General features: G+C 42.3%; 1 protein-coding gene across 2 annotated transcripts in view; it reads left to right on the top strand.

The window, feature by feature from the left end:
• The window catches only part of ZBTB20 (zinc finger and BTB domain containing 20), a 763926-nt gene that overhangs the window by 698106 nt on the left and 41495 nt on the right, over positions 1-24325 (top strand). For both annotated transcript variants that reach the window (XM_047100214.1, XM_047100215.1), the window contains 3 exons: positions 14711-14811; positions 22531-22694; positions 23065-23252. In XM_047100214.1, the coding sequence (XP_046956170.1) occupies positions 22684-22694; positions 23065-23252 (199 nt within the window). In that variant the 5' untranslated portion in view covers positions 14711-14811; positions 22531-22683. The remainder of the gene's footprint in view (positions 1-14710; positions 14812-22530; positions 22695-23064; positions 23253-24325) is intronic.

The following is a 24325-nucleotide window of genomic DNA, read 5'->3' on the forward strand; positions in this document are numbered from 1 at the left end:
CTCCTATTATTTTCCCACATATACTAGGAAAAAATGACATGATTATTTGCTATATGACATCTAGAATCCAGAAACCTAAGCCTAATGCAAACCACAGAGACACAGATCAGGAGAAAGCAACATACTCACCAAAATGAGAGGAAGGGGGAATTGCTCTGTCTTCTTTCCTTACGTTAAAATCAGCAAATGTTAAATTGGAAAGAATCTTAAAGACCATCTCCTCCAACACTCCCATTGTACATATGAGGAAAGTAAGGCTCAAGAGAAGCTTCATGAGTTGTAAGGTCATTAACCTTACAGTTGCAGTTATTAACAAACATGGCCAGGGACCCAGATCCTCCAATTTATAGTCAGATGCCTTCCAGCCAAACCATTCTGTCATCTCTAAAGTTTCTCTGAAATCAGTTTAGAGAACACTAACTTTGCCTTATTCCACCAGTGTTGTTTTAATGTCTCTTAATTGTCAAGCTTCTCAAATTGCTTTGGATTTAAGTTTCCTTTATAATAATTAATTGCTGGATTCTTATAAATGATGCTAAAAATTAAGGTGGGTTCTCAGAAGTATTCTGAGTATTCTACAAATAGGGAGAAGCTCACTAGATAAACATATATGCCTCTTTTTCCTAAGAATCATATCATTCCTGTAAAAATAGCGTGATCATATTATCAGACTTTTCGAAGTTTCTGGAGCTCCAGACATTTGTTGGAATGCGTAAATAGATCAGACCAGATCTGCTCATTTACCCCCTCAGAGCTGTCCCTGAGATGTTCTCAGACTGCTGTGCCTTTATAAGGAAGTCATTCCACTGCCATCAGTATCACCAGCTCCTACCATCATCATCATGGCCAGTCACTACATACTGATTGCCTATCAGGTTCAAAAAAGGCTGGACTTGATACTGATATTTTGTTCAGTGTTAGAGGAGAAAGAACATGATGAGAGCCTGGCATAGCCCAGCTCCCTTCTGTGAATAAACAGTACATCACTGACAAGACGCATTCAATAAATGCTTAATGAAAGGGGAGGGGGCACCTGGGTGGCACAATCAGTTAAGCGTCCAGCTCTTGATTTCAGCTTAGGTCATCTCATGGTTTGTGAGATCAAGCCCCACCCTGGGCTTCATGCTGACAGCATGGACAGCACCCGCCATTTCTCTTTAAAAAAAAAATCTCTAGATTATTTGGAAATATGAACTCTAAGCTTTTGATACAATGTCATGTGGTTTCTTGCACCACATGTGGTTATTATGATCTAGCTGTCAGCAACAATCCAGAAATGCTCATATTATTGCAATGCAAATAATATTAATAATCCACTTGCACATTTGAAATGTGTCTGGCCCACCAAGTCCTTGCTCAGGTTCCAACCACACTACTGTTGAAGGAACTAACATAGTACCCTGAAATTTCAGGTAAGTGTAATCCCCTCACAAACGCAGAGGAGAGCCTAATTTGTGAGGCTGAGAGGAGGAGAGGCAACCTGCCTGCTCTTCCAGAAGCAGGAATCATTCAGCAATATCACCACAGTAGTTAGAAGGGAAAGACTTTGATGAAGAAAACAGTGGCGTCTTGTGGCTATTCATATTAAACATTTAGTCGACCATTGTACCAACTCTAAGATCTATCTACTTTGCAAAGTGAATGAAATAAGCAGAAGATTCTAGCCCCATCAGCCACATCCCACCACTGTGGTCCTGTTGTTAGGCGGGGTGATTTAGTGGTGACGATCCCTACCGTTATGCGTTTGTGTATTTGTGAGAAAAACCTAGAACTCATTTCCTCCAGAAGCCACATCCATATGGCCAGTAGCAAAGACCATCAGAGAATAGCAGTGGAGTTTTATTATGCTCTCCAGCCAGATTTGCAAGTGGGCTTAATGAAACATTAGTAATTCTCTTTCTTCCTCTCTCTTCTCTTCTTTTTTATTCTTTCTCTTCTTTACTTAAAACTATTTTGCTTATGGATTTGGAAAGCATTCTAAAAGGAAAAGAGGCACAGTAAATCCTATTGTGAGGGAACACACACCACTTTGACAGATAACCATATCCATACGCTGCTTTCTATCACTAATAACTGATGAGCAGCAGACTAGCCCAGGTGCTGGTCTTCCAAATGGGTGTTTCCAAGGACAGTCTTTGGTTTGAACTAGCCTAGTCCACTGTTCCATGTTACTGAGTAACCAAAAGAGAGAAGAAAGTTTTCCTTCTATAGGCCTAGCCCACATGAGTGGCAGAATGTAGCCTCCATCTGTAATTTTCCATAAAGTCTTCCCCCAGCCCACTTTACACCATATTTAGAGCTGTGGGGCTCTTGGGAATGCACTCTCAAAAAGTAATGCCTGCAGTGTTTGTTCTTAGGTTGGCCATGATGAGGCAGTAAGGAAATGGAGACATGCAAGTTGCAAATTTATATTATTTTTCCCTCGTACACTTTTTAACTTGCCATCTGGAGCCTAATGTTTTCCTCCACATGGGTGGTTTAAAGACAACTTACCTTTATAATTTTTGAGTCATTTTTCAGCCTGTCCTGTTATTTGCTTTTTGGTAATCACCTTAACGGGTGGCTGAGTGGGGATCATGTACGAAAAGACCTCATCGTGTCTTACAAGGCAGAGATTAGGCTCATGGGAAAAATACAAGTCTTCAGATGCATGGGTTCTCTCTCCCAAAGAGAGTGGCTCAGATTACAGTGCCTGACACTGTATCACAGGCATAGTGGGACACTGCAGCCGTGTTTTCAGTTGCTTTTCTCTCTCTGGAATTTTATGCAATGACGGTAGCCAAGAACCTTTGGAATCTCTCTCTCTCTCTCTCTCTCTCTCTGGTTGAGCAGAAAGGATAGGAGGAAAAGTCCTTTGAAAATCAAAGCTCGCTGGTGGTGGAGCAGCCAGCCCCGTGAGACTTCTAACCCTCCTCCTACCACGTATACCTGCCTTCCGTCTTTGGGGTTTGGGCTTTTACACACAGCCGTAGAATGTTAGAGAAGGTGTCTGTCTGCCGTGTTTGGAGTTTCTTGCTATTTCGAATTCTTTGAAGAAGAATGCTTGTTTCCTTCAGTTTATGAAACAAACTCAGTTAAACATACCAGTCATCAAGCCTGTGATGCACGATTACTCAATATATTTTAAAATAAAAAAAATCAATTGTGCTGTCCCCTTTCTCCCTCTGCTCCTCCCTGTCTGTCTCCCTTTACTGTGAGGCACTGGGAGTAGTGTGTGTGTGTGTGTGTATGTGTGTGTATGTGTGTGTCTGGGAGGAAGACAGACTCCCTACCTGTAAATGGCTTGCTATTATTAGACGTTCAGTTACCAGGGGTTATGTAAGACAATTGAAGCTCTGTTTTTTAACAGAGACATGATTCATGCTGCTTGTAGTAACAGTAACCACCTCCAAACGAGACAGAAACCAGACGCAGACAAAGGCTGGAGAAATCAATGCCGACTCAGTACAGCCATTCTGCTGATACCCTCTGCCTTTCAATCAGAGCAGCACTTAGGTTATCAGGATAGGAGGCCCCTGCTCATTCTGGGTCTTTTCTGTCTCCTGGGGCTGTCAGGTAAAATCATGCAGGCTGCAGAGTCGTGCAAGAGAAAACTGGGCCTCGGGAGCAGTGCTGTCTGACCTTCCTCCCCAGCTCCCTGGACGTACTATCCCCAGGGTCTCCCCAGTGTTTCAGAAACACCTGGAAGAACAGGGATTGTCACCTGCACTGTGGCTCAGAATCCTCTGTCGCTTCTACTCAGAGAGGTTGGAACTTGGAGGTTTGGCTCACCCACTCAAGGAACTTGGCTCAAGTGATGCTCTGTGACAGACTGGGAGAGGAGGGGATAGTGTGGGATTTGACTGATTTATTACAGCTTCTCCCAAAACCTGAATGGAAATGGACTGGGCTGTCAGCTCCCACACACACAGGGGACCCATTCCTAATTCTTCTAGTGCTCATTCTTTGAGACTGCAATGATTCAGTGCTTCACAATGCAAACTACTTTCGCATACTCAGCTTACCTCAGCCCACAACTTTATAAGATAGGAAAAACACACATTTTGTAATCAATACTCTTTTACAGGTGAGAGGCTTTATAGCTGGAAGGTAATTATGCCATTCATTGATTCCTTGCACTTGAGTTTATAATGTTCAGAAAAGTTAGTGACTTGGCTATGGTCACATGGCTAATTCTTACCAGATCCAGAAGATGCACCAGATCTTCTGATTCTCCACCTAGTTTTCTGATTCTCAGATTCACTACAAAGCTTGTTGGCAGCCATGGTATTTTTAGGGGAAAAAATGAGGGAGGGTTCTTCTGAAAACCTTGGTTTTAAGACTAAGCTTTACTGCTCATTATCTAGGAAACTTAAACCTCTCTTCTCCACCTCAGTCTTCTCATCTAGGTAACTCATGATGGGGAGAACTCATTTTTAGAGAGTGTCCACGAAAGTACCACATAACCTTTAATGTGTCTAGATCAATGTAATGCATTGCCAATAGGTCCCCTGTCTCTTGCCACAGGTGACATCCAGGAGAGGGATGCAGAGATCTCAGACTTCACCCAGAACATAAAAGTAAACTACCTATTTTACTACAAAAAGAAGGAACTAAGATATTTTACTGTAAAGACAGCCCATGGCTCTCAGAAAACAGCATCCTTGACCCAATGGCCTATCACACATCCAAAAGTCAGGCCACCGTTCATTTTCACTCTCAAATGTGTAAATTGTCCAGAAAGACAACGCTAAAGGAGCATGGCAGAAAAATATCTAAGCCGTTTCACTTTACCAACCCAGTAATCTCCCACAATGAAAATCCCAGTTTTAAAAGCACTTATTTATTAATTACTACCAATAATAAATACTGTAATTCTTTCTCCTGACTTTTAACTAAGGACCATAGAATTTCTACCATTATCCTACTATTTTCACACATTACATAATACAATCTATACCTATTTTAAAGTAAACCTAAGTAAACATTTTCATTTATAAATAGTTTTTAACTAAGTCTTTGTTTGTATAACACTTTGCATCCAGGAAGGTAGCAAAACACTTCACAGACTGTACTTTAAATAAAACGCATGTCCTCTTCTGCTAAAAGATGAATATCATTTGTTTCTGCTTTAGTTAGTTTTAAGGAAAAAAACTATACTCTTTTCCCTCATACTACTCCCTGACTAGACATCAAGACACCAAATTTCTAGTCCTAGCCTCACTACAAACTCAGTATTAGAGAACGCATTAAGTCCCAACTTCAGATAACAGCTAATCTGGAAAACGCAAAGCCTTTCAATACCTGGCGATTGCCTGAGACTTACAATTGCTGTTGCTCTTAAATGATGTGTCAGTAAAAGAACTTTATGAGAAAGATGGAATTCATTGTTTGGGGGTTGCATCTTGTGCTATGGTGGTAAAGCTGCCTTGACTTCTCCAATGTAACGTGTCTTCACAATGACCCAAAGAGAAAGAGAGTTGGAATATGAGTGAAAGGAAGAGTACTGTCAGTCCTTTGACATTCTGCAGGTGGTCGCTACATACTCTGGGTATCAGGCGCGTTGTAAGCAGTGAATGTTCACACACGACTGCCCCTGACTTCCCTGTAGAGGAAAACAGCCTTTTCTTTTTTATCAGGTTACCATGATTTGATGATCATGAATGTTAATCTCATCGTTGGTAGAGAGGCATCTGTTCTAGTGGTACCTTTTATAGGTCCTTGGATGTTCCTGGAGTATTTTACCCTTCTCCCCATTTGTTGTCAACTAATGCAAATTCCTGTTTTCACCCAAGAAAACAGCTGCCTTTGCTCACCTAGGTCTAGTCTTTGTCTCCTCAAAGCATGTGTGTTACCATTTGAAGAGGTGATGATGGTAATGGTAGGTGGTATTTCTTCCCAACAAGGTGGTGGTACATTCCACCTGGGTCTGTAGCATACTAAACTCTCCCAATCGCTACAGAAATCAAATTCGGATCTACCATGTCCCAATGTTATCCATATGTATCTATGGCAACTTTTAATATGATTATAATCCCATACTATGCACAAAGGGCTGCACTGTGTGCTAGAGTTTCTGTAATGTACAAAACAAGATCCATGCCCTAGAGAATACACACTCTCCCCAATGGTACAGAAAACAGGCATTAGACTATATGCATTTATTTTAGTGCTCAGTGAGTGGCAGAACTCAATATGGGCCAAGACAGTTTCACAAGGAAAAGTTTCATAAGGGATACATCATTTTGCATGGGCCTTGAAGAAGGGGAAAGGTTTAGATGAGAAAAAATGATAAAGGCACTAAACAGCCAAAATACCGTGTTCAGGGGCTCAGAAATACAAATGTGCTCAGTCTTTCTGACACCCTGTAAGTTAACTGGGCTAGACCAAATGGAGTATTGACAGAAAGGAAATCTGAGAGGGCCTATTTGGTATAGATTCAGTAAACTTACATGTCCAGGCTAAAGAATCTGGAACCAGGGAAATCCATTAAACCATCTTTTCTCTAAGTATATTCTGAGGTCTAAGTATATTCTGTCCCTCTAAAAAGGACAGGGGAATGGTTTGCAATCTAATAACTCTGGGCAATGGCGGGGGTGTCTTCAGCACCTTTACTATCCTTATGTGCATTATAAGTTTGCAAGAGAAACATATTGCCTACAGTGTTTCCTATATTCCTATAACCAAAGAATTTTCTTTGGGGTACATTTTTGAGTTCTAGTGTTCCATAAAACTCATTTTGAGATATACCACCTGGAAACATTTTGAAGGGCAGGAGTTAGAGGCAGGGCAAAACACTATCTTGTGATGATTAATCTGGCACTATTATGAATGGATATGTCATCGACTACAGAGAAGAAGATATCATTGATGGGACCAAAGGGAAGGAGAAAGATCAGAAGAAAAGAGGATAACCTCCAGCATATGGAGAGAGTGTGGGAAGAGGCATAGATATATCTTGAAGGGCAAAATGATGAAAATCCCGAGATATCAGAGAAGAAGAGCCAATGAGCTTACCACACTGGATGGTCTAGATCATCTTACCAATGTAGGAGGCAAGGTCATCAACTGAAGAAGAGAATGGAGCATGAACTCGGTGAAGTAGGACATATTAAGAAAAACTACTGGAGGGGCGCCTGGGTGGCTCAATCGGTTAAGCATCCGACTTCGGCTCAGGTCATGATGTCATGGTCCGTGAGTTCGAGCCCCACGTCAGGCTCTGTGCTGACAGCTCAGAGCCTGGAGCCTGCTTCAGATTCTGTGTCTCCCTCTCTCTCTGACCCTCCCCCATTCATGCTCTGTCTCAAAAATAAACATTAAAAAAAATTTTTTTTAAAGAAAAATTACTGGAGATTTGTATTTAGAAGCAACGCTGAGCAGGAGTGAGGGTCCAGATGACATGCATGTGTCAGGTTTTGTACTGAGGGTGGGAGAGAATGATACGTGGTGATGGATTCATGGTTGAAGAACACAAGAAAAGACCCTGTATACAGAGGGTCGGGGATCGAGGAAATCTGAAAGGTTATTGAGAATAATGTTGAAATGGTTGATCATAGAGTAAGGCCAGGCTGGACATAGACATCCAGTGAAGTCAGCCGGGGCCTACTAATGGCCAGGTGAAAAGAGTTGATTCCTTAGGCATTAAGGAAGGGGGTTCTCAAGCTGGGGTTGGAGCATTTGATGTCAAATGTGAAGCCTTAAAGAGTACATTGGAACAAAGATGAGGGGTATAAAGTCACTGGAGAAGGTGGTGGTAAAAATCCATGGGGGAAAATGGTAATGAATTTTGTACTAAAGTATCGATCGAAATAGAGGGAAAATAAAAATCAAATGTGGAAGGTTTGGGCGAAGGTTAAAAATAGGTTCAAGAAAGCAGCAGAGAACCATGATGCAGAATCTAGTATAAAGCTATGGCAAGCACCCCAATGAACAGGAGTGGGATGCAGGCAGGAGATCACAAGCTAGGTGTAGATTAAGATTCAGAGCACTGTGATTAAAACCTGGCCTTAAAGCCCAGCTTTGCTACCCTCTCTGGCTTTATGACCTATGGTATATATTTTTCACCTTTCCTAAATGTCAGTTTTCTCGTCTATAAAATCAGAATATAATCTCTACCCCCAAAGTGATTATAAGAAATGAAACTAAACGATGTATGAAAAGTGCCAAGCACAATACATGCCACACAGCATTTAGTTAACAGGATCCAGGTTACAATGGAGGTGATGGAAGCAAGAAAAGTGGAGTGATGTTCACTCTGGAGACAGTGTGTTCTCCAGGGTAATGTCATTTTGATATTCTTGGTGCCTATTTTCTCCATTTAGCCACAACCTGTAATGACTAGTCCAGAAAACATACTCAGTACAAGAAGCAAGGTATAGAGAACTCTGCTATAACACAAATATGCGGCACCATAGATCGTGTCCGTGTTGGAGTCCTCCTTATATAGTTTCAAATGACCTTTCTGCCAGGCCTTGTGGCAGACTTTCTGCTCAGAAAGATTCCAGAGTCGAGTGACTTAGAGAAAGGAGTTCTCATCACCAGTCATTCATTAAAACCAGAAAAATTATTACCATCTGTATACGTATGTATACATATGTATATATCCATATATGATACGCATGTATTGAGATACATATCTGTCACCTGATCGGAAAGATCTCTTATTTTGAAAACAAGAATCAACTGTACCTGATAGCTCCATGTCTCCTGGGACATGCAAGTGTTATTAACAGAGTTTGTGAATTGTCAAAGAGGAATCCAGAGGTCTCTATGGAGAAAATTAACATAGATTTTATGTGACAAACAGCAGGACCTTCTATTTGCAGGGCCATCCCAGGGGTCTTCAAGCCATCAGAGGTATTTCTTCTGGACATGGGTTAACTAGTGGCTAATTAAAGAGCTAAAATATTTTAAAGTAAAATATTTCTTACAACATTAGAAAGCTGAAGATGATGGGGTTCCTGACTTGTTTGCCTGGCCATGATGCCTTTGGTGCCTTATTCTTTGAATGGTTTTTCTCACCACTTTCCAGAGGGGTGGGATTAGTGATGTAGACTTGGGAATTCATTTCAGGTGATTAGTTAAATAGTTAAAAGTCAAATAGATTTCTTTAACAGGTTTAATGGTTTAACAGGTTGATGAGCAACTTAATTCCCACATCCTTCTTCTCAGGGGACTATTAGAGTTTTAAAGGCCCTTAAAAATCATAGAATCCACGTTTTCTGGAAAATGGAAAATGCTGAGCCTCCTACAGGTTAAATGACTCATCCAAGGTCGTCCAGCTGGTTCTATCATTTCACTTTCCCTTTTCATCCTCTTGCTCTCTTTAACTCTCCCTCCTTTTTTCTCTCACCAATATTTTGTGTCCTACAACCACCTCTCTGCCAATTATTTCTTGGATTTATCCCACCTTTGTAAAATTTCCTAGCCTCAAATTATGAGACAGTGGGTCTTTGCCAATTAGGAAACCCTCACCACTAATTCCTCACTACATTTGGGGCAAAGAAAGGAGGGAAGTGGAACAATTTTAAATTTACTGTGATCTTTGAGACAGCTTTATCTACACCTGGGAATTGCTGTTAGACAATTAAGGTTAGTAAAGCTCGTTGAATTTCTCAGAGGAAAGGTGTTATTTGAATTATTACCAGATAATTATTGTTAAAAATAACAATAATGTAAAAAATAGGAACTTTACATGTTAGAGGCATTATCATTTTAATTTCCAATGGGGTTAGTGGAGCCCTGGGGGATCGAGGAACAGTTTTTTTTTTCATAATGTGCTCTACGCCAGAAACTCCTTGAATTCTGTCTAATGCCTGATGACCTGACAAACTGGCCCAGAATCAGAAGCCGGTCATGCCGTGTGTGCTGTTAGCCAAGTTATTCAGCTTGAACTGCTCCTTTGAAAACAGTAGGAAGGCGAGAGTCAGACATAAGACCTGTGGTACCCAGACCAGTGTCATCGGCATTACCTGGGAGCTTTCTAGAAATGCAGAATCACAGACTCAGTCCCAGACATGCTGAATCAGAAATCCTGAATGATTCGTTTGTTCATTAGCGTTTGAGAAGGCCGATATAAGATGTTCTCATCTTCAAATAGAAAGGAGCTAGGAGGAAGCTCCATTTATTGATAGTTTCTGAAAGAGTTCCTTCACCTGAGGTCTGTGCTCCCGGTTTTTGTGTTTCCAGTGGCTCTGAATCATCATGGAAATAGCATAAGCCTCTTTCTTGTGCTGAGGTCACAGTGGGAACTAGAAATGTGTCCATGCTGTGTTGGAACAGTTGTATAATTAAAAAAAATAATAATAACCCAGATTTAAAGTCAGAGGGATCGGGCTCATATCTGACCTTGAATTCTGACCTCACTATCCATGGCTTTCTAATCTTGGAGTGGTTACTTGAGCTCTCTTAGTCTCACTTTTCCTCATCTGTCAAATGGGCACGCTAACACCTTCAGTACAACGTTGCTGTGGGGATTAAGTGAGGATGTATTTATGTGTAAAAATTCCCCATGCCATCCCTAACAAAAATGTAGACATCTAACAAATGGTAGCTATTATTGTTACTATTATCTTTTTTGTAAGCTTTGGTCACAAAGGCCCCGTCTGTCATTTTAGAATGCTTTGGCTTGATTTCCAAAGAATGGGAGGAGCCACAGTGAAATGAGACCTCCACAGAAAATTCCATGCAGTGATCTGCGGCAGTGTGTTACATAACAGCTCTTCTCTCCAAGGGCTTGCAAGACAGAGCTACAGAGACGTCAACAGCAATAAAACAGACTGGAGTGGAAATGACCCACTGTCTCCCCTGCCTCTGACACCATCAAGAACTTTGCCAGCTGGGTTCCAAGAGCAGATTCTTTATTACAGTGATGATGTAAGAGGCAGAGAGAACAGCTAGATTTCCAGATTCTGGGAAGCATGCATAGCCCCAGTAGCCTCTCAAGATGATCTTTTGCTAACTAATTTGGGTGTAAATTTTAAAAAATAAAAAATAAAATTTAAAAAAAGATGATCTTTTGACTTAAAATATGAGTACATTGGATATGGAAAGCCGTTGCATAGAATAAATATGAAACCTCATGAAGGCATTTTCATGGAGTGTTTTTTTTTTCAATGCTTTATTTATTTTTGAGAGAGACAAAGTGCAAGCGGGGAAGGGGCAGAGAGAGAGGAGAGAGGAAGACACAGAATCCAAAGCAGGCTCCAGGCTCCGAGCTGTCAGCACAGAGCCCGATGCGGGGCTCGAACCCACGGACCACGAGATCATGACCTGAGCCAAAGTCTGACGCTTAACTGACTAAGCCACCCAGGTGCCCCTCGTGGAGTCTTTTTTAGAGCCTAACCACCCTCTAAGCAACAAAATATACCACACTGTGCAGTAGTTCTGACTAATAGCCCCTTAGGTGTGTGGTGAGGCATGCAGGGATGTAAGAAGGGGGATTAGGTGACAGGCTGCCAAAAAATGAAAGGAAGATTACAGCAGTGGGATGTGAGGCTAAGAAAGGGGAGTTTGAGTAAAGAACAGAAAGATTCCGTCTCCATTTAATTATAAAATGCACAACTTAAATCAAATGTTAGGCATATTTAAAATGTACACTTATCTAATTACACATGAATTTGTATGCTTTCAGGTGATTTTTCATTGCAATGTACTAGACATATCAGTCAGTGATATCCTTTATCATTTTAATGTAGTTGCCAGGGGGAGAAAAGAGAAGGAAGCTATATCTGGTGAAGTGTTGATAACCTGTCTGGCCATAAGATGGTTTAGTAAGAACTATAGAGAGCTCTTGAGCCCAATTTGCTGTTTATGTGGCTACTGGGGTGTTGCTATTGAATGGATGTCTCGATTCATAGCATGGCTCCACCATACTGGCCAAAAAGAATATGATTAATAGTACCAAGTTTTTCCTCCAGTGAGTAACAATGAGTAAGTACTCACCTGAGAGAGGCAGATGAGGTCTTATAGCACTGTAGGCTACCATTTAAGAGCCCAGCTTTCCTGCCAAGTGAACACTACGGAGATTCCTGGAAAAGCCTGTTTTTTTCACCTAGGTGAACACTGTCATCCCCATGTGTTTACTGGGTGGATATTTTCATCTTTGGGTGAGAGGAAAGGATTCTGGTTGAGGATGAGGATAGAAAGGAGATTAAGCAATTACTGTTTCTCCTATCATGAGAGGAAAGAAAGTTAGAACAGACCTGGGAGCACTCACCTGTGCATTTCCACAAGTGTCGTGACACAAGGAGAGAAAAATAAGTGACAAAGTAAACAAACTTATAGGATAAATCCCACACAAAACTAGGTGGCAAAAGTACTGATGTGGGTTGCATTATAGCAGGAATGCCAACAGCCTCTGGTTCCACAAGGTGAGAATTTAACCATAGAATTACTATGGCATGTTTTCACCAAGAACTTTAGCTGAGCCCACTGCTTTTCAAAAGCATGAGGAATTTCTTCATCCTGGTTTTCACCCTGAGTTTATCACCCCAGTGGTGTTTGCAATATTTTCATAATTGTCTCTGTGGATCATGTTAGAAAGGTTTCCTTCCTTGTTCTTTGAAATCCACCTCGTTTTTTTAACATCATTTATCTATAAAAGGGTATTTATTTATTTCAGTTTATTGAAGTGAACAAGTGAAACAAAATTCTTTGTATCTTGGAACCCAGTATATGCTTGCTGGCTGTGTACCCCATTAGCCCCTCACTCTCTCTGATCTGGTCACTGTCAACGGTCTTCTGGGCCTATTGGTGCCGAGCAAGCAGGGATAGATATTTAAAGATTCGTAACCTTTTCTATCAGTTATTGCTGCTCAACCAGGAACAGGGATGTGGCCTTGAGCAAGTAAGTTCCCTTAATCTCATCTGAAAAATGAGAGGTGATGAACTTTCATGTCTTTCCAATTCAGTCTCCATTTCCATGAATCTAAGCAAGAATTTTGATTCCTTTTAACTTTGGTTCAGCAGACACCAGCCGAGCGCAAGTCTGTGTGCAAGGCATTGCACACTACAGGGGCACACCAAGTAAAAACTGTCTCTACTTCCTAGGAGCTTATAGAGAAGGAGCCAAATTACATAAATAACAATCCGAGTCCGTAGAACGTGCAAAGAGAGTAGTGCAGAAAGTGCTTGAGGACTCAGGACACTTTCCTTTGGGAAAGGCTTCATAAATGAGGTGGAATTTGGATGCAAAAGAACGGAACTTTGCTGCTGTGTAGGAGTAAAAATTAGACTGGGGCTATCTTGTAGAGGCCTTGAATACCAAACTGAGAAGTTTGAATTTAATCCACTAGGCAAAGAGCAAAGGAATAATATGTTTAGAACGGTACTGGAGGAAAATTAATGTGGTATTGGTGTGAAGGACTGGCTAGAGGTAAAAAGGACCTGGAGGAAGCAAAGCCATAGGGAGGCCCTGGCATGAGCCCAGGCTCAGGTGATAAAGGGACAAATAGGTGTTGGGATAGAAAGTAGGTGTTGATTTAGGAAGCACAGCCTCAGCACAAACCACATCTCTTGGCAGCTGATTGGATGTGAGAAGCAAAAGAAAAGGAGGCATTGAAGATGACTCCTCCATGGTAGGACCAAGTAACTGGGTGAAGAGGGTACCGATCGATGGCAGGAAATGGGAATATAGTTTGAGGGAAGGCAATGAATTCTGTTTTAAACTTTCTGAATTAGACGTGCCTGTGCTGTATTTGATGGAGGTGTGAAGTTAGTGGCCCTACCTTATTCATCTTTTCCCGGTGCCTGATAGATGCTAAGCAAACACGCATGAATGAATAGATGAATGAATGAATGAACGAATGAACAAAGGAGTGAATGAACCAATAACCAGAGGCTATTAAGAATGTGGATCTGGAGCTCTGTAGACAAGCAGGAACTAAAGATAGTCATGTGGGTGTTCGCTATGGAGAAGTAATTGTTGAGTTCATGGAGGGTGGGTGTAGGCAAAGCCTGAGAAGAGAATCTTGAGGAATAGGTACATTTAGGGAACAGGAGAAAGAAGACAAGCCAGCAAAGGAGGCAGAGGAGAGAACTGAGAGGTGGGAGGAAAGTCAGGATAATGCAGTGTTCCAGTGAGAAGGGAGGACAGTTTCGGGAATAAGGTGGTTGTCAGGGCTCCGTGTGACCAAAGGGGCAAGACCTGGGGAAGGGCCTCTGGGTGTGAGGCTGGAGACAATCAGAGGTCAGTCCTGTAGCCCCTAAGGCTGAGAGCCACAGGTTAGAGGACACAGGAGACAGTGGAGGTTCCATAGTATAGGGCGGAGTCACAGTAAGAGCTCAGACCTTGGCCAGGCCAGTGGTGGTTTTAGAACAGGTAAGAACTAGGCAGCGAAGCAGGAGGGGCTACAGTAGAGTTAAGGACACCAGAAGAAGAGCTGGCTTGGCAAGGTTGAAGGACACCCCACCCTCCCCCATTTTCCAAGCAGGCTTGCATCTCCCCACCACAAAATCAACTCCATCTGCACAGACAGGGTGTGGTGGAAGATCCCAGACCACTCCGGCCATCAGGTGGGCACCCTGAGAACGGACCCTGGGTGACATCCTCTTTTCTTCCTCTGCCTCCCCTGTCGTGCTGCTCTCTGGTGCAAACGTGCAGGCCCAGACTCTCACCTGAGTCCCATCAACGTGAATGATCTGTCTCCATCAACGTGAATGTCTCCATCAATGTGAATGATCACCACCACCTATCATTTAACAGCCTGTCTTTCTTTCTTGTCTGCTCTAGATGCAGCCGCTCTCTGTTCCCTGCCCCAATGAACATCTGCACTAGGCCCAAGCCTTGGAGTGATTTACCTGAAGAGTGACACCATTGATTTGGAAACTACTGTGAGTACACCCTGCCTCCAACGAAAGGCTTCTTAGTTCGCCCAGTTTAAAAAACAAACAAACAAACAAAACTCACACAGTTGTAACTTTCACGCAGATGAAAGATTAGATGGCTTCGTGTCCGGAACACAGTGAGGTCACCAGACTCAGTAGTGGGGTGCCTGCCACGCCCGCCCTGAGCAGCATCGCGCCCTCCTCACCAGAGGGCTGTGCTGAGCCAGACCCAGGCAGACCTTGCAGGGCCCGGTGCTCTTCTGCCTGGTCGTCTGCACCCCCACCCGAAGCGAGGCGGCTCCCGCGCCCCCTCTTTGCCTCTCATCACCTTCTGTTGACTCTCACCGCAGCTTGTCATTTCATGCCACCCTGCTCAGATCCATGAGCCAGCTCTGTCGTCCGCATCTGCCTGTTGTCCGAGTTGCATGCCGGCACTGGGCTGTTGCTTCCTTGCTCCTTTAGGAGGCCAACGCTCTCCCTGTGGACTCTGGGCTCCTCAGCCACGTCTCGCAGCCATTGCTTTCAGCTCAACCTTGCCCTCTGGATGCATGGCTGTGTGAGTGTGATTTAGTTTCCTCTGTGTCAGCCATTGATGTAGGAGAAGTACAGCCCTTACAAGGCAAGGTGCAGAAATAAGTTGGGGTGGGAGATACGATGCCTCCAGGAAAACACTTAGTTTGGTATCAAGTATTCATTAACCGGTGCTAAAAGTAACAGATGAATATATGCGTTTTTTTTTTTCCTGGAAAAGCCAGAAATTTAAATTATTTAGAGGCTCTGCCTGCAAAATAACTTAATTATACATTTTAGGACAAAACCTCGTTCTAGTTGTGTTTTCGAGCTTTCCTGTATGGTATGAGGCAGGTAATGGGATGGTGTTTTACAGACATCTCTGTTACTGGAAAACACTAACCCTGGGAGACTAACATCCCTCTTAGGCTTTCAGGTAGGATTTTCACATTCCTATTTTCTACGTCTTTAGCTATTCTGGCATAAATCATACCCAAAGGGATAAAGCTGGTGTTTTTGTTTTGTTTTGTTCTTTGCATTGCTTTTCACCTTTAATGCTTTCAGTCACCTGGATGGTGATTGGTGGTAGTGGCTGTGTAGGTGACAGGCAGGCTTGCCTGGACAGCACAGACATGGGGACCATCAGAGCTATCTGCAGTACTACTGGGGACCAAAGATATGACGAAGAGCAAAAATAGTTTCTTCAGGGGCTGCTGGTAGCTCAGTTGGTGGAGCATCTGACTCTTGACCTCAGCACAGGTTCTGATCTGAGGGTTGTGAGTCCCCGCTGTGCTGAGCATGAAGCCTACTTAAAAAAAAAAAAAAAATTCTTTATATCCAGGCAAGGAACTTACTTGTATGAACACCTTCATTCATCCTTAAGTTTTAGTGCAAGGAGTGCCTTAGAAATTCCCACATCTGGATGGTCTTCTGGGTTTTTCTGCATTCCAGCATAACTGTGCTGGTGCCAGTGGCACAGCTGTGCTAGGGTATAGCTGGGATTCCCAGGTTCTGTATCCTTTGGGAGAAGGAAGAGTCTTTACCACTCCTACCTTCCTGCAGAGAACTGTGATCCAGACCCGGAAATCAGGACTTCCAGTGTCCTGAAAAACACAGGGAGGTCCACAAGTGAGCATCCGTTTCTGCCCTAGGAAGCATTTTACCTGTGTGGCAACACCTGCTTTCACACTTTACAGGTCCTACCAGGGACATATTGGGCTCTAACTTTTGCAGGCTCTGCTTTTCAGAAACTCGGCTCTCTCATATATAAAGAAGAAACAGCAATAAAACTTACATACTTGCTAGGTACCAAACCACTAAGGTGAATAAAGTATAAAAATGTGTACTAATTACAAAAATATGCCCTTCAGTGGGTTGACAGTACCCTGGGCCAGTCTCAAGGCTTGGGGGTGAGTACGGAGGGCACAAGTGTTAGATTTGAAAACCTGCCCACTCCCACACCACCTGCACAGCCACGCTCAGCAGCCCTGCCTACTTATCTGGATTGTTATGATAATTAAGTGAGATAATATGTGTATAATGTCTGACACATCGGAAGTGAATATATTTACTTGACCAGCTAAAATTCACTGGGCATTTACTATGTTGCAGACACAGCTCTAAGGACTAGGGATGTGGCAGCAAACAAAACAAAAATCCCCACTCTCACGGAGCCCGCGTTCGGCAAGGTATTGATTTGTCCAGCCCCCTAACTGCAGTTCTCACTAGACTAAATGCCACGCCTTCCTGGCCCCTTCCATTTAAGTTTAAAGCTGAGAGTAACAGTTTTCCCCCGCTGCTAGCCTGGTGGTGCTTCACCATCCCTCGAACGCCCCTTTATCTCCTCTGCACCTCAGTATACAGTCCTTATAGTAAACCCTCTCCGGCTAAAACCTTTGAGTGTGCCAGCTGTTTCTTGCCAGGATCCTGACTGACACAGTGAGGGAGAAATACGCTGAAAAACATTATAAATCAGCCTTGCCACGAAGGTTGAAAAAATCGAGAGAATAAAATGTTTTCATTATGAAAACATCTTAAATTGATCTGGGAACATTAGACAGAGTAGTAAAGGAATAAGTTGTAAGTAGACATGATAAGTGAGAATCCCAGGGGTTTACCTCAGTGCATGGACCATAGTGCTCAGGTTTGATAGACTTCCATGGTCCAGGTGCAGCTTGCTTAACCCTCAACTTCAAAAGGAGCTTTTGGTATAGGAGCAGCAATGACAGACAGGTGAACAGAAAGACAGTGTCAGGAGGGTAATACAGTAAGATCAAAGTGTTGAAGGGGAGATTGCTTATCCTAGCATTCTTTCCATCTTTGCTACAATTACAGTCCATTGTCCCTGCCCGAGTCCAGACATTAAAAAAGATTACTAAGATAAAGGAAGTGCCTTCTTATAGCTGAGACGATGAAAACCATAGAACTGATGCTCTCAGAGCTACCATCATTGGGCACTGACCATGTGCCATCACTCTGCCAATCACTTGACATGAACGATCTCATTTAATCCTCACATCAGCCCAAGGAGGTAGGTATTATTACTCCATTGTTTCCACTGAGGCCCAGAGAAACACAGTAATTTGCCTAGGGCACACAGCTACTTGATGGTAGGACTGTGTTCCATTGGGTGATTTGTTACACCTCCCCTCTTCCCCCCTCCCCAAATACTCTCTTGATCCTTTCCAATGGTTTTTGGGGAAAGAGAATAAGGAAATGGTTACCATTCCCCCAAAAATTGAGGGGAGAGCATCATTGGTCTAAATTGTCATGATTCAATGACTGAGTAATTATTTATCAAAAGGAGATTCTGACTAATTCTTTCCTATCCATCCAGGCTGATAAGTGGAAGGCATGTTAATGTGCAGGAGAGGGTGGGAGCCCAGTGAAGAGAGAAAATTGGGAGAGGGAGATGGAAGAGAGCACTCGCCTCTCAACAGCCCCAGGAGCCTGATAAGAGCTCACACGGATAAAATATTTATTTTCCATATGTTGCAGAAAGCACTGCCATCACTGTATGTGTGCAATATGTGCAAAGAAGTATGAAATATATACATCAAATGCCACCGATCTGGTTAATTTCCACGCGTTTAACATGCCTAATACCTACCATCTCATCAATATGTTTCAATGCATATTTCTTTCCACACGCAATATGTCTAGTAAGGAAAGAGCCAGCATCATCCACAACCTTACTCATTGCTATGTTTCAGCCCAAAGCTTGTTGCCAGGGCCGGCACAATGAGAGTTAAAAACCAGCCACCAGTCACCTTAAAATGCCTTTCCAGTTCTTGAAGCAGCCCTTTTTCTCGTAAGAGAAATGTATGCAGTGGGGAGATGAAAATGTTTTTGTTCTCTTTGGACAATTGGGAGATATTCAGTGAGAATGTCAGAACTGACCGTTGAAAGGCAGGTGCCTCCAGCCACACTTTTTTTCTTTTTTTTTTTTTTTTTTGAATGCAGAGCTCCACCAGTGTGGCGGGAGGAAGTGCACAATGATTGGTCTGTTTCCCTGTGGAAGTGTTCAGGGTACACCCAGTTTTGCTTTGCATATATTTACGAAACATCTGCCCTTTTCTTGTTCTTAAATCCTTCCCCCTCACCATCCCCCTTTCCCCTTTCTCCCGGTTTCTTTCTTTGTTGTTGTTGGCTTGTCTAACTTTTTCATTGGAGCTTTCATTTTCCGGTTGAGGGGCGACTTCATCAGAGTGTATAATTTTAACATTGAGGGAGGGAGGAAGGGAGGGAGAGAGGGAAGAGAGAGAGAGGGAGAGAGAGAGAGAGAATGAGAACTGAAAAGAAAGAAAGAGGCTGAGCGGCCAGAGCTTGGCAAACCAACCTTTGGCATGGTGACTGGGAAGAAGGTTCTGGTCTGGTAGGGAGTTTGCCTCTCTGACATGCTGCCCCAAGTCTCCTGTATGCTGCTGCCCTCTAAAGGCTCCAAGGAATAATGCAGAGCCACAGAGGCTTGGACAGAGTTACCCTCAGATGTGCCATGTTTATATAATTCTTTTTACACAACCAAAGAAGGTATTTTCAATTAATTACTACAGGACTTGCTCTTTCCTCCTTAATAAACTACGAACTGAAAAAATGGGGTCAAAATAACAGCACCTGTGCCTGTCTAGACACAGCCTGCTGCTACGTTTCAGTGTCTCTCAGCTCCAGGGAAAGGAGTCCAACGGAACTATTAGAGAGGGTGAGGAGGGAAATGAGTTGCTTCTAAGGACAGTGAGTGGCTCTCTGTTATCTGTGAAGTTGGAAAAAGCCCAGTGGTATAAGGATAAGCAAATGAGGGAGTGAACCAAAAGGTTGGATTTTCAATATTTTCATTTGTAGAGGTGGCTTTCAATGCCCCTGTACTATGAATGTTCTCTGAGCATGATCCTTGAGACAACAAACAAGAGGGTGTGGTGCAAAATGTCAGGTAGGAAGCAGGATCAAATCTAGGGAAGGAAGCAAGGGCATTTATATGAAGTACAATACCATTTTTGCAGCATTAAAAATGAGTGACGTTGGTTGTGTGGTCATGTACACATGTTTGAAAGAGGGCTTTCTCAACTGCCTGAAACACACATCCAAAACTAGCATAGGCTTTGTGTATAAGCATCAGAAATAAATATTTTTTCTGTGCAGCGATATCTGTCATTAGTATTTCATCCTGATATTTAAATGACTCAGGAAGACCAAGCTCGCTTTGGGGAGCAAAATTGTCCTCTTCTTATCGAATGCCCTTCATGGATTCAAAAGAAAAGCAGCCAGTCAATGTAGATTTCACTGCTGCATAAAGTGTAGGAAACTTAATTGGGATTTAGACGAGGACTATTCTCAAAATATAGCTACATCTCAATTCCGCTTCATTCCATCAACAAACAAATACTGAATGACAGCTTTGTCTAAGCTACTCTGATGAACAGTACACACTAGAGAGCAAACTCTGGGAAGGTAGCAACCACGCTCGTTGCATCCCCTAACCTATGCAGGCACACCATAGGCACGTGATATTTATAAGATGACTATGTGAATAGAGGAATAGTGGGAGGGAAGGAAGAAGGAAGGAAAGGATGAACACAGAGGATTTAAAAATCACTAAGACATTTCCCTCAGAGAGTTTACAGTCTCATAGGAGTGATGACCACATAAATAATTATCATTGAAACAAAAATTTAGTGAGTAAAATAGGGAAAAGTAAAAAATTTTTGGAATTTCAGAAAAAGGTGGGAGGGAGTTGAATCTCAAAGAGAGAGAGAGAGAGAGAGAGAGAGAGATTCTATCTGGTGGAGGGGGGAATCAAGACAGTTAAAAGATAAATACAATTTCAACAGAGTTGAAGGGAAATAACTTGAAGAAAGATGTAGAGCCAAGGATGTTCAGATTCCCAAAGATGTTCTACAAATATTCAAAAAAATTGAAAGTCCTGGGCACCCGGGTGACTCAGTAGGTTAAGTGACCAACTCTTGATTTCAGCTCAGGTCATAATCTCACGGTTCATGAGATTGAGCCCCGCATCGGGCTCTGTACTGACAGTGTGGAGCCTGTTTAGGGTTCTCTCTCTCCTCTCTCTCTCTCTGCCCTTCCCCCTGCTCATGCACACACACTCTCCCACTCTCTAAATAAATAAATAAACAGAAAAGAAAAGAAAAGAAGAGAAGAGAAAAGAAAAGAAAAAAGAAAGGAGAAAAGAAAAGAAAAGAAAAGAAAAGAAAAGAAAAGAAAAGAAAAGAAAAAAGAAAAGAAACTTGAAAGTCCTGTATGGCCAACATGTAGGACATGTGAGCTAAACTAGAGCATGTATAGAACTCATTTGGGGTGTCAGGCTAACCTGGTTATCTCAGAGGGGTCAAGGAGGATGGAGAGCCAATAAAAATTAACAGCAGTGTAAATAAAAGTGTTACGATGATAGCGGTGGAAATGGAAAGGAAACGTGGATGCGAAAAATATGAAAGAAGCAGTATTCTCAGGTATTGATGAATTGGCTTTAAGGCAGAGGAAGGTGTTTTTAACCTAAGGTTTCTAACCTGATGACAAACCTGGTGACAGACAACACTGATGGAAATGGGACCTTAGAGGAGGCACTAGCTTTCGATGATTAAAAAAAGGTGAGACTTTGATCTTGGATATTTTCTTAAACTGAACCCCAGAAAGTAGTCCTTGGATGTGCATGTAGACACTCAAGTCTTGGGGATTGATTCCATAGTCACCCATCCAAGAAACAGTTGGTAAAGCATTGCAATTTGTTGCTTCTCTTATTGGCTTCCTCCATACTGAAAAATATGTCTGAAAACTTCCCCTGTCTTTTCATCTTTACCATGCCATCTCTGCCTCCTGCCCTCTGAAAAAGCAGATTTGATTTCACAACCTGTTGGACGAGAAACACAGCATGCTAATCATAACACCATATTCTGCGAGGGCAGATTTTAACTACCCGGTACAACAAATTTCGATACAAAATATTCTGTATGACAAGTCCATTGCCAGGCTTATAGAAACAAGAAAGACATGGAAGCAAAGCTACTTACAACAAATTCTGTTGCACACATAATCTTGTACCGAAAAATTAAATCAAATAATTTCTCTGGTCACCAATCAAATAATGATAGAAAAAAGGCACGGACCATGGAAATTGGAGGGCATGTTCAGGGTATGACTAATAATCCAGAGTGCCTAGGGCCTAGGGCACCTGCAGTATAAGCTAAGTATTTCTGTGTTTATATCAGTTTCATCATCCTGGGGAGAGGACACCAGAGCCAACCACTACCTGAGGTCTTTTACTTCCTTTTCCTGACCCCAAATCGCAATTAGCAACAATTACTTTCTAATTCCCTTCACCCATCTCTTCTTCGTGCCCCAAATTCACAGTCGCACTCCCACACTCCACGGTCATGATGTACCAAATCAACAAACAAAGGGAATGTTAAGCTTTGGATGAGCAAAGAGTTGGAAGAGAGGATCTCCATGTGACACATTACCGCTTTACCTGCTAGCAGCTAAGCTCATCTTTTCACTTTTCATTTGCTACTTTAACAAAAACCTCCATCACTACCCTTTCATCTCTACAGCCTGCAAATTTAGATTGTGATTTGAAATTATGTGTTCATCTGAAGTAAACCTAATAACAGCAAGAAAGTTGAATGTTCCTTAATGTATTCCGTTAATAGAAACTTGAAGCTGGAAGGAACATTTAAGGCCTTCTAATCCAAGCCCTTTATTTTACAGATGAGGAAACTGAAGCCCAGAGAGGTGAAGTGAGGTGCCCAAGGCCACACAGCAAGTTAGAGGCACAGCTAGTACCATAGCTCAAGTCTCCTGACTCCCAGTCCAGTGCTCCTCCCATTACTCCACGGGTCCTGTCTCTAAGCTTCCTGACAAATGCTAGAACGGTAAACCTCCACTAGTATTTTTCCAGACCATGTTAAAACTCTTAAGGGGGAAAAAAGGATGCTTTCTTGGATAATGTCAGCCATACGTAGCTCAATCTGTCTAAAGTTCTGGGACAGGGTCTTTTTATGCAGCCAACAGAGTCCAAATGTGGTGCTGTTTGCTTGGCCCATATGCTTTCATGTGTTCCCAGTTAGGCCATTACTGGAGGGAAAAAAACAAGAATCAGCTTGTTTTAAAACAAGGGACATACTGGACTCCCTCCCATCCCCCCTCAGAAAAAAAAAATCAAGTTATCTTTAACAGATTCTAAAAATGCCTTTTCCCAAATATGCAGTCAGTTCCTTCAAAGGGCCCTTTGTTTATTTTCAGGAAGAAACCCAAGACAGCTGAAAACCAGAAGGCATCTGAGGAGAATGAGATTACTCAGCCGGGTGGATCCAACGCCAAGCCGGGCCTTCCCTGCCTGAACTTTGAAGCTGTTTTGTCTCCAGACCCAGCCCTCATCCACTCAACACATTCACTGACAAACTCTCACGCTCACACCGGGTCATCTGATTGTGAGTACACCAGTAAGGTGATGGTGTCTTCGCGACGCTTGGAGCATGCTTCTCCCCTGGGTTCTGGCTTTTTTGTTTTTGCGTTCAGAACAAGCTGTTTCCTTCTGGTCTTCTAGAGTAGTCGAAAGTAACCTGCCTCCATTTTGATTCAGCCAACATCTATATTTTCAAAGCTACAGTGTATTTTAAAACCAGGTGTCCAGCCATTTGGACTCAAAAGGCTGATTAATTACATGAACCACATTTTCTTTCATAGCATCCACTCAAAAAAAAAAAAAAAAAAAGGAAGAAGAAGAAGTTGTGTTACTGTTTTCTAATTATTCTTTTGTCCCCGCGATCTGAATAATGGCACTTCCACCATGACTAAATTGAACCACCAAATATGGACCTCAAAAAGCCAGTTAGACACAGGAAACATCCATTTTGAAATTACATAATACAAGTCAGCTTTGCATTAGTTATTGGAGTCTCATTTGGCTTGGCTGAATTTCCGTCTTTCCAGTTTTTAATTTATTTTGAAGTGGTTAAAGGATAGCATAAATTTACAGAAGAAAAGAGAATGGCTTCCAAGAATTCAGAATCCACCCAGACTTCACGTAGCCAATAAGCATTCAGGTTAAAAATATTTTTTAATTAAAAAAACTGCCTACGGGCTAAATTTGGAAATGGGCAGCTTAATGAGATCGTCGCTATTGAAATCACTCCATTGCTGTTTATTTTTGCTGTCTTCCCACTAATCTGAGAGTCACTTCTTCAAATTCTATTTTAAGAAAGTTGATAAATCACGTTTAGGAGCTTTTCTCTTTCTGAAGTGTAACCCAGTACTTCAAAGAGAAAGGAACATGTGTGTTGACAATGGAAAGGAATGGAATAACTTTGGGGTCCAGGCTGAAGGAATATTCCTTTCGGTCTTGAGATACCCAACAAGTATTCTGAACTGACCTCCATAAAGGATGTCTAGTAACAGGCAGAGAGCTGATGTGCTCTTTTTTAGAAGGAGGAAGATAAGACCAAGAAAGTTTCATTTTCAAAAAAGGACTCCAGTTATGCCATTCACGAACATAAACATTATT

The sequence above is a fragment of the Lynx rufus genome, unplaced genomic scaffold, assembly GCF_022079265.1.
Source record: "Lynx rufus isolate CCGP_SWC_20201006 ecotype Redwood Valley unplaced genomic scaffold, mLynRuf1.p SCAF_5, whole genome shotgun sequence".
Classification (NCBI taxonomy): domain Eukaryota; kingdom Metazoa; phylum Chordata; class Mammalia; order Carnivora; family Felidae; genus Lynx; species Lynx rufus.